This window comes from Rhinichthys klamathensis, unplaced genomic scaffold (genome assembly GCF_029890125.1).
Source record: "Rhinichthys klamathensis goyatoka isolate OS25496 unplaced genomic scaffold, OSU_Roscu_1.1 h1tg000189l_1, whole genome shotgun sequence".
Lineage (NCBI taxonomy): Eukaryota > Metazoa > Chordata > Actinopteri > Cypriniformes > Leuciscidae > Rhinichthys > Rhinichthys klamathensis.
Window position 1 is genome coordinate 809,509 of NW_026606716.1, and position 10,424 is coordinate 819,932.

Here is a 10,424-nt window from a genome sequence, read left to right on the forward strand (position 1 = left end):
TTGGGTCAGTGATTCGATCTTATTCGATTCCTCTGATTCCAATCATACCAAGCGCGACATTCCTAGGGCTAGTAAAATGCAGATAGATGATTTTTCGTGATTAAACGAATGTCAAACTGATTACATACCATAAAAGCTTATAGTTACATCAATTTGGTCACATGGGGATTGTAAAACACAACAAGAGAAACACTTCATACGTTTAAAGAGGTAGGCATTTAAAAGTTCATGAATGAGTGTTTTTGCGTGTGTGTGTGTAGCAGAGTTCAGTTAGAGTTTGCCGGGGTGGTGGACTCTCGCTCACTCCCCCTCCGGGGAGTTTCGTGTGTGTGCGTACTCCTCTGAGTTGATGAGTTTAATCATTTGAGTGGTGGTGATCACGTTATTACACTTATGCTCTGTGTGTGAGGTGATTACAACAGAGGAGACCCTAAGGGGTCGCGTGGTCTTTGGCCGGACTCACGAGATGTCATCTTGAGTCACATGTCCCGAGCTGGCTCGATTAGTAAGCAAAGCACTTCGTTGTTCATTCATCAGAGAAGACGCTGCATGTGCGAATGAGTCAATGATTTAATCAATTCAAAACACTGTCCCCTTTGTTTCACGAATGGAAGAGACTTTAGTAAATTAGAATCTAGTTAATTTACTCAACATACCAGAGCTGGCTGACTGTATCTGATTATCACTACAGGGTGTTCCCTGGTGGAAAGTGGCCTCTTTCCCCTGGATAATGCACCCTACCACAACTGAACACGTTGTTCAGGAAGGGTTTGAGGAAAATGATGAAGAGTTAAAGGTGTTGCCCTGGCCTCCAAGTTCCCCATATCTAAATCCATTTGAGGATCCGTGGGATATGCTGGACAACAATTTTGATCCATGGCGGCTCTTCCTCAACCTAGAGGACTCGAAGCATTTGCTGCTAACGTCTTGCTGCCAGAGACCAAAGGACACTTTCAGGGGTCTGTGAACTCCATGCCTCGGTGGGTTAGTGCTGTTTTGGCAGCACGCGGAGGACCAATAGCCTATTAGGCAGGTAATCGTAATGTTTTGGCTCATAAAGATAATTGAGCTTCATCAGATTTACCACTTTACCAGCATATGATACCAGCTAACCAACAGTATATCATGATATAATAAATAAAAAAAACTGCAAAAGAAATTATTAACGTTTTTTATTAAATTTTTATTATGCATCTTTAAACAATCAAACATTATTAAAGTCTAACAATAATCATTACATTAAATAATCAAAATGGTTAAATGAAAACCCTTCACTTATTTTTAAAATGATCATAAACTGACATTGAACATTATAAATGAAGATTATTGATTAATTTGAAGATTAATTTGAAGATTAATTTGATTGATTTTAGTAAACAGAGCCAAACTAAAACAGTGGCAGAAAATGGCCTGATGTCAACAGCGTGCAGTTAGATGTATTCTGGACGCACAACAAATCTAAAACTGTAGTCATCAGGACAGGGGTTAGGCAGGCCCATACTGCTGTTGGTTGGAATCACTGCCATGCTGTTTTTAAATTCTTGAACATGAAAGACATTGTTTTGATTTTTACAGGTGAGAATCAACCTGTTGCTGAAGCGAATGGTGTTAGCGTAACTGTTCTGATTGCCATTTGCGAGGAACCTTGCAACAGGAAAAGAATCACATGAGACACCATAGTTATAGCATTCCTGAACACTAAGAAAAACCTGGGCTTGCCACTGGACCATCTGCTCTTTGTAAAGAGCACTAGTGTGTGCAGGAGTGGAGAAGGATTGGATTCTGTTATTTTGGCCATAGTTGTAGTTGTAGTGATAGTAGGGGTAAATGTTGGTTGTGTCATTGATAAATACACTCCACTCTTTACCAGTGTAGATTCTGGGCAGATAATCATTACTCATGTTATCCATTTTATTCCTGATCTTAGAGAAAGGGAGAGCATTGAACTGAAAACCTCTGAGCAGACCAGTTAGGTACAGTTTGTCATTATTCTGATGGAGAACACTTGAGGAAAACTGCATTTCATACAATTTATCCACTGGGATCAGGAGGAAGCGGATGTGATTCAGGAGGCTGGCCTGTTGTTCTGAACTAATTTTATCACTTTTGTCTTGGATCCATCTCTCCAGAGCTTCAAGAAGTAAAGCTTCATCCTCCACAACCAGGTCTGAGCGCTGCAGCAGAGCGTCCATCATTTGAAAGGTGATGGTGCTCCACAGCGGAGAGTTTATGAGGAACTCACAGTTCCAGGAAAGATACTGAAGGACATTCTCCTGCAGAACAAGGTCACCTGTGCGGACGCCATACTCGTACATTGATACCTGTGTCCGGAAGGTGTTGTCTTCTGGAAGGAGTGAAGTGAACATCCTGCCAACATCCTCCATAAGTGTCTTCACTCCGAAGATAAATGACAGCTGATGGAGACATTGAGCCGATGTGATGGAAACATCAATTTCACGTGTGTACAAATACCTGAGCAAAAACAGATATTATTAGTTTCTATGTACTGTGTCATTAGTTCTAAAAGGGGTCATCCTCAGAAAATTGTGTCATTTGGGCCAAAAAAGAAAGAATTCATGATTTTTATTATTTTGTTGAAAAGGTTACTGCACAATTTACAAAATTGAAACAATCTGTATTATATAACGTGCTAAATAAATAAAAGTGATATGACTTGATTTGACTTAAGAGAAAGGGCCCAATTAGGTATCAGCCTCCCCACCGAATGAAGAAACAGGGGAGTAAAAATGTCATGGGGAGTACGAGAACACCAGCAAAAGCGTGTGGAACTGGGAAGTGGCTGTAGCTGGTGGCTACAATATAGCTGTGCAAAGCTTAAAAATATTGTATCTAAAGGTTTGAATACACTACACGAAAAATGTTTTAGGTTACGATTATAATCTTTGTTCTCCGAGAAGGGAACGAAAAACTTTACAAGGTTTATAAGGATGGTTCGGGATCGCCTCTGTGTGATTGTGGCTGAAGCAGGTGTGCGAACTCAGTCCATTGGCATGACGGAGCGACAAAGGCGGGGTGACGTCAGGACCAGGAAGCTATAAAGTCCACCCAGCTTTTAATAAACCGAAGCAAGTAGATCACAGGGACGCGGGCAGTATGGCAGCAAAACGCAGCATCTCGTTCACTTCTCAGGAAACAAGGGTTACAGTCGTAACCTGAGACGTTCCATTTTGTTCCGCACCATGAAGTGAAAACTCTCCACTTCAATGCATGCAGATTTCTCGTGGAGGGATATCTGGAGTGAAGTATGGTCTCAATAACCTCCGTTGAGAGCCTTGAGTCTATGAGTTGGTCCCCCTCAGAGGCAAAAGCCACAGGTTCCATAAGTCTAGGCGGGGGTGAAGAATCGTGCCTCCTGTCTGAGACAGAAGGTCGCCCCTGACCGGAATCTCCAAGGGAGAGTCGTCAAGGGGGGACACTGGGTTTGGGAACCAACCTCGGATTGGCCAGTACCGACTTATTCTGTCCTGGCGGACCCTCTGCAGAACTCCGGGAAACAGAGCAATCAGAGGAAAAGCACAAACATCCTGAGACACAAACAGATCCACTTCCGCTTGGCCATACACTCCCCATATGAGCTGCACCACCTTAGGGTTAAGTCTCTATTCCCCTGGCACAGTCCCTGTCTCGACAAGATGTCTGCTCCTAAGTTTTGGTACCCTGGAATGTATACTACTTTCAGGGAGAGCGGCGTTCCTTGGGACCACTGGAGGATCTGGCTTGCCAGTTTGCATAGCGGGCACAGAAGGTGGCAGGGTTGGCAGAATGGCCTCCTGAGGGCACTGAGAAGGAATTGGCACCATATAATGAGGTGGGAACCACTCACACTTCTCTTTACGGTCTCGGAAACGCGAGATCGAGCCACTAGATTCTTTATGGCATCTCTCAAGATCTCAGCATCTTCACTTATTACAATCCAGACTTTATTTCTTTCACACTAAAGTTCTCATTGAGAATTAACAGAGCTTTAGAAGTTGATGTTTTATTGAAAATAATAAAGTTTGATGTCATCATTTTGGTGATCAGTGTTTGCTTTAGTTGAGCTTATGACCCTTCGGTTTTTAACATTAGTTTTACTCTGACTGTTTTAACTGTGTGTCTTTAATACATATTTGTTAAGATAGGATTCCAAGAAAAAATCACATCAGATGATGCTGGTCACTTTTTAGTGATGATAGTCATCATGTGGTGGCCATGATTTATTGATACCACATGAAGTCTAATTTCTGATTAAGTCATTAAATATTAGTTGTTCATTTTGCAATGCCAATACTGCTGCAGAAAATCCTGCAGTGCTGTGATATTCTGAAAGATTTTATGAAGTCATTATACAGAAAAATCTGTTATTTTCTGTAAAATTAAGATTTTCTTTTACGGTGCATCATACACTTGGTTTATGGTTACAGAGAAAAACTGGGCATTATACACCAAATTCTTGTAATGTGTGATCCTCAGTCATTTAAAGTCATTCCAAACACAACAAACTCACATGGAACCATGCACCTCTTTGCTAGGAGATGCAGGACAAATTAAAACAATGGGTGTTATAAAATCGACTCAAAATATCAAAATATATGTTCGATCTCCTCCGATTGGATGGATTCATAGTCTGAATCTGAAATCTAAAAATCAGAGTATGATGCTAATTGTGGATGATTGTGCATGCGTGCAATATTTACAAATGATTGGAATTTACTAACATACATAACTATCAAATCGGATTTTTACGAAGCGTTTGTGAATCTGGAGAAGAGTTTTCGGATAGGTGCTTTTTACGGGGAAATTACATATAACCCAAAAAAGGTAATATATTCATGATAGTTTAATGAATGAGCCCCATTGAATGTCATTGGCCAGTGTACTTACACTGGTGTGATTTTATGCTTCAGTATTCATGGATAAAGTGGTTATCCCAATAGCGTAAGCTACTGACAAATGAATCAGCTTGCCATCAAGCAGCAAAAACTTTCGTAAATACCTTTTATTTCTAAGGTGTGGCTTATTTTTATTATATCCACAACATTAAATATTCCAGTTTATCCCATTCATTGTCTTGACACAATAGGCACCATTCCAAAGAATCACACAGAATTTCAGACTGAGAAAAAAAGCGTGGTCTTCTGAAACTTACCTGAGAAAAGTAGGGACATAAGGATGGCACGCCTGGCTGACATCCACTGTGAGGTTTCTGGACTCATTTGTTATGTTTAGTTCTGAATAAATCATGAGGATCATACTGTGTGCACAAATAGTCAACTCTGCCTCTTCACTGAGGTCTCGTACATTAATGTTGAAATCACAACCATCTCCACTGTCAAACAGAAGACCAAGATCATCAGACAAACCCAGACTGTTATCCACAGAGAACTGACGATTGCTGGTTATGTTTGCACCTGCAAAGAAAATGTATAAAACATATTAAAATGCTCCTCAAGTTCCTCAATCTGATCAAAAGCTGTAGTTAAAGCATGTAAAAAATTATCAAAATGTCTGTGGAAAAGGTTACTAATGTAAACCCCATTCCCTGAAGGAGGGAACGGGGACGATATGTGAGATGTGAACTGACAAATTGGGATCAAGGAAGCTATACCGTGGAAGAATAAACATGTGGGATCACCCGTAGGGGAATCGCAAAACATGGGCGCCTAGTCTAACACAGGGGCTGACCTTATGGGCATACACACAAGTGCTAGACCTAGTGTCAGACGCCTCCGTCACTGCTGAGGGTGCTGGAGGTACTCCATCCAGGGTTCGCCAGATAAGGGTCTACCTCGAGGGATACCTCGAGTTGTCCTAGACGCGACGCGGCACAGCGCTTCTTGTCCAGTGTGCGACCCCCCCAGTTAGGCTAACGTTACTGCACCGAGCTGAGGACAGCGACACTAGAGCCACACAGGTAGGCTACTGAGTCGCTTTCCTTAGTGCCGCAGAAAAGCGCTGAAACGGAGATGAAGGGGAACCTGTTTTTTTCTTCTTTTTTTTGTTGCTTATTTTAACTGGCCCATCCAGTTTCCACTGAGGTGAACCAGATGCCGCTGAACTTGAGAGGACACCGGGCGAACTGAATTGCATAGCCGATTCTGATGGTCCGCATGAGCCAGCAAGATGGGCTGGGAAGTGCTATCCAGGCTTCCAGACGCAGTACAAGCAGGGTCAGAGGGACTATAGACATACCCACAGTAGGGCAACGTGGTGAAGCACAGGGACCAGACCTGGAAGGCTTTACTGGCTTCACTGGCTTCCCTGGCTTCATGAGGCAGGGGGTGCACGAGAAGGCATCAGGAGAGATCAGACGAGATCCCAATTCGTCAGTTTACGTCTGACGTAACGTCGAACATTACTGACTGAAGAGTCTGAAGAGTTGTAATTTTGGTAAAATCGAGCAGATGTCTTACCAGTATCGCAGATCACTCCTGCATCCTCGTTATGTGTACAGTCAGTAACACCCCAGCCTTTGAAGCAGCATTCAGACAGTAAGCTCTCCGAGCCTCTACAGTTCATGTCATCCAGCCAGACTGGACCAGAGCCTTAAAAGTATAATTGAACAAATATAATAATATTGTTGTTATCACAATGTGTATCAATCAAATTATCTTCCTCATATTGCACCATACCTTCACCATATTGTCCTCCAGGTGTAACTGAGATTGCTCCAGGAAAACCCATCTGACGACACACCACTTGTGCTTCAGCCAGGTCCCATCCGTCATCACAAACTGTTCCCCACTGTCCATCATGGTAGACCTCCACACGACCAGATGAAGGCAGATTTCCGACAAGCCTCACTCTGCCCTCTCGCTTAGGCTTTGACTGCTCATCTGCCACAAGTAATAAATGTATATATTATATACACTGCTCGGCCAAAAATACTGATATCATTATTATGTTGATTATCATCATTATTATGATTATTATGTTTCTACCATTTTATATGTTTGGGAACAGTTCTTCTAATCCTAATTGCCCAGACAGCAACATAGTATCAACCCAGATCCGGCCCAGATCTGGGCCGTTTGGAATCCCCTTGTACCAAATGTGGGCAGACACTATGTTGCTGTCTGGGTGATGGAGTGTGTAGCTTTTCATTTCTTAAAACAACATTTAGGAAAACACCTATTTGGCACACAGTCTGTTTTATTTAGCTGACCAACTCTCAAAATATGTAGGCCGAACTGCACGACACACTGGACAGTGTGAAGAGAATGCAAAAGCTACATTGTAGTGAAGCGCAGAGCAGAATCGATTCAAGGGTAGACTATGAAATAACATTTCGAAAAAAATAAATAAAGCCAGAGGTCAATAGTAATTTTATATTTATTGCTATCTATCACCGTCAGAAATTAATTAAGCCAAATACCTAGATTTTATTTCTAATCTTATTAAATTTGTAGGTCTATGATATCTTTAAATATAAATTCTTAAAGTCAATAAAATCAGTAATAGTCAGTAATAGTTCTTGTGTTTCACTTTCCTTCAGTTATTCTACTCATTATCATCAGGTGTCTTCAATAATCGAACAGTCATCAATCATTTCATCTATTAAGTACCTAAATAACTGATTCAGTGTTACTGGTGGCTCCCATATGAACACCAGGTGGTGTTAAAAGCATCTCGCTGCAGCCTGTGGTGGACATCCAATCTGGCCCACATCCTAGTGTGACATCAGAAGACACGCCCATGTCCAAATACGGAACATTCTCATTGGCCTGTTTGTTTTCCAAACCAGTTCAGCCGAAACTCTGCCCTGTAGCCGATTCTTAAGATCATAGATGTCATGTCAATCACATTACTGAGTGCCTACACCAAACACTGATCATTGTAACATTAAGCCTAAAAAAACTTTTAATCTAGAACCTACATACTGAAACTCACCTAAAACCTACCCTACCGACATGGGTGTGGCTTCTGACATTGCACTTGGATGTGGCCGGGGTTAGATGTTCACCGCAGGATGCCCCACTTCGTTTATTTAACACCGGGGATCGATGGCTCAAATACTTTGAGTAGCATGAACATAATTCAATTGAGTGAATGTAACATTGTAAATATATTGTCAAATATTTTTTCAATACATGAAAACCAGCCATTGCTTATGTATTATTCAATATTGTAATATATCAACACAATATATTTTTCTGTATGTTTTTCAATACATTAAAACAATTTAATATATCTCTTTCCATAAGGGCAATGCCATTACCTTTGATTTCTTTGAAATGTAAAAAAAAAAAAAATCAACATTAATTGCGGATGCATAAGTCATGGTGATTCAATGCAATTTACGTTGATGCATTAACATTGTTTTAATGGTTGCTTGCTATCTAGGTATTTGTATACATATATTTATATAAATGGTTCATGAAAATGTGCTCAGAAAGCCCACATCAAACAAAACAGAGCAATTTGTAAAACGAATAAGACTATATAAAGGACAATATAGGCTGTGTAAAATCAGATTAGCAGCTTTGCATACCCAATACTTATAGGAGATAAATTCTTATCTAAACACATGCTGTTTTTGTGTAATATTTATACAGAAAATACAAAAGATTAAGGTATGAAGGTCATATTGTAATTCAAATTTAAAGTAGTGTTCAGATACTAACCAAACAGAGTCCAACGCTGTGCTGACACAGGTAGAAACAGCAAGGTCCATACAAGATACATGACCAATCGCTTGGCGGAAACTCTTTAAAACAGCAAATTAGGATGGAAAAGATTCATGAAAGTTCTAACGGAAATACTTACAAGTCCTCTTGTATCTCATCTAAATATCTACCAAATCAGGTCAAGCTTTGTGAGATAGGTATCACTTACATGTTCTACCACTGTCCAATCAAATTTGAGGACTACCTTAAATTTCATTTCACGAGAAAACTAAACCGATACGGTGTGCAGACAAAACCTGTTTGACTAGCTTTAGGTTTGCCACACACACACACAAAAATCACAACAATGCAAAGAGCAGGTTGCCTTACGGAACAAAAATATATGGAAATATACTGCAAAATATAATGCGATATATTACATAATACATTTCCATATACTGTATGGGAAACTAGTGCTTATATTTTTCAATTTACTGCAATATATGCATTGACCATATATGGTTAATATTGATGTATATACAAAATATTTAGAAATAAAGACAAAAATGTAATGTTCATAAAGTTTTATCCTTTATTGTGTACATTTATTGCACATACATGTTCCCATATTATTGTGATTGTAAAGTTATAGCTGACTTCTAGCTCCCAACATGCTGTGCTTATGACTGTTAAAGGATATCAAATGTTAAAATGAAGTGCCATTTCACGTGTATTGATCTGTATCAGCACAGTGATAGTCTCTTTGCTAAATACTTTATTGTTATATATGAAAATAACAAATATATGACCATATATTTTATAGCATATACTGCATGAGTAAAAATCAATATATTTATTCACATGCTGTACGCCATCTTGTCATATGTGCATCTATAAGTTATGAAGGGTATTACTGAATATGAAATTACATTCTGATAAGTAAATGTATTGTCACATATTTTTCAATATATGAAATCAGAAATTCCTTATGTATTATTCAATTTATTGTAATATATTTACACAATATATTATTCAGAATATTTTCTAATATACCATTGAATCCTTTAATATATTAATCATTCATATATTATGAAGTATATTTTTTTGAGTAAGGGTTCTCAAGTAATTTCTGAGCATATGTAGATAAAAAAGTTTTTTGTTCAAAAGTCTTTGTTCAAATAAACCGGACTGTTTGCTTTTTCATTGTATTCATATTCACGAGAACAATCCAGGGTGTTGGCATTCCAGTGACTTAGTGATAAGACCATGGCTTTGAACCAGACTTGAGCATGACAGCTGAAACATAGTGTTAAATTATGCTGCAGAAAAAAGAAAAGTTTGTATTTATGGTCACATATATTCTCAAATGAGACTTTTGCTCAGAGATAACTAAACAATTTTGAATCTGAAATAGAAATGAAAACAACAACAATAAATTCAACTTTAGCAATCAGTGGGGAGGAGATAGAGAGTGATGAAGAATGATAGAGGAAAAACCCTGGATGTATTAAAGACCACAGAAAGGCAGGACATTAGTTTATTAGTTTGCTCATCTGAAGCCAAGGACAGACCTCAGGACGTGCTTCTCAACACACTTTCAACTGTAGTTGAACAGGACGTTTCCCACCCTGAGGCCTCTCTCATGAAGCATTTTAAAGCTTAACACGTTACATTTTCGACTCCGAGTCTTTATTAAAACCAATAGGTTATGGGCCCAGAACTAGAACGCTACAGTGACGGTCCTGAAAGGCATATTGAAGATATTGACCGACTGTGAATAAAAATGAGCTTGGATTCCAAGACGGTGACGATTGTTTC

General features: G+C 39.5%; 1 protein-coding gene across 1 annotated transcript; it reads right to left on the reverse strand.

The window, feature by feature from the left end:
• Nucleotides 1-1,237: 1,237 nt before the first annotated feature.
• lgals3bp.3 (galectin 3 binding protein, tandem duplicate 3) lies at nucleotides 1,238-8,811 on the reverse strand. The gene is made up of 5 exons (XM_056261943.1): nucleotides 8,625-8,811; nucleotides 6,633-6,836; nucleotides 6,414-6,545; nucleotides 5,150-5,411; nucleotides 1,238-2,472 (listed from the first exon to the last, which is right to left on the reverse strand). Exons 1-5 carry the CDS (start codon nucleotides 8,683-8,685, stop codon nucleotides 1,431-1,433), a joined length of 1,701 nt encoding a protein of 566 aa, XP_056117918.1. The 5' UTR covers nucleotides 8,686-8,811; the 3' UTR covers nucleotides 1,238-1,430.
• Between the last annotated feature and the right edge of the window lie 1,613 nt (nucleotides 8,812-10,424).

What these genes read in the sequence shown, in the direction of transcription:
- lgals3bp.3 (XM_056261943.1), bottom strand. Translation starts at nt 8,685, where the DNA reads ATGTATCTTGTATGGACCTTGCTGTTTCTACCTGTGTCAGCACAGCGT. An exon ending in TGGAGGACAATATGGTGAAG is followed by an intron (nt 6,546 to 6,632) that starts GTATGGTGCAAT and finishes TATACTTTTAAG; the next exon opens with GCTCTGGTCCAGTCTGGCTG. An exon ending in AGGAGTGATCTGCGATACTG is followed by an intron (nt 5,412 to 6,413) that starts GTAAGACATCTG and finishes TTTTCTTTGCAG; the next exon opens with GTGCAAACATAACCAGCAAT.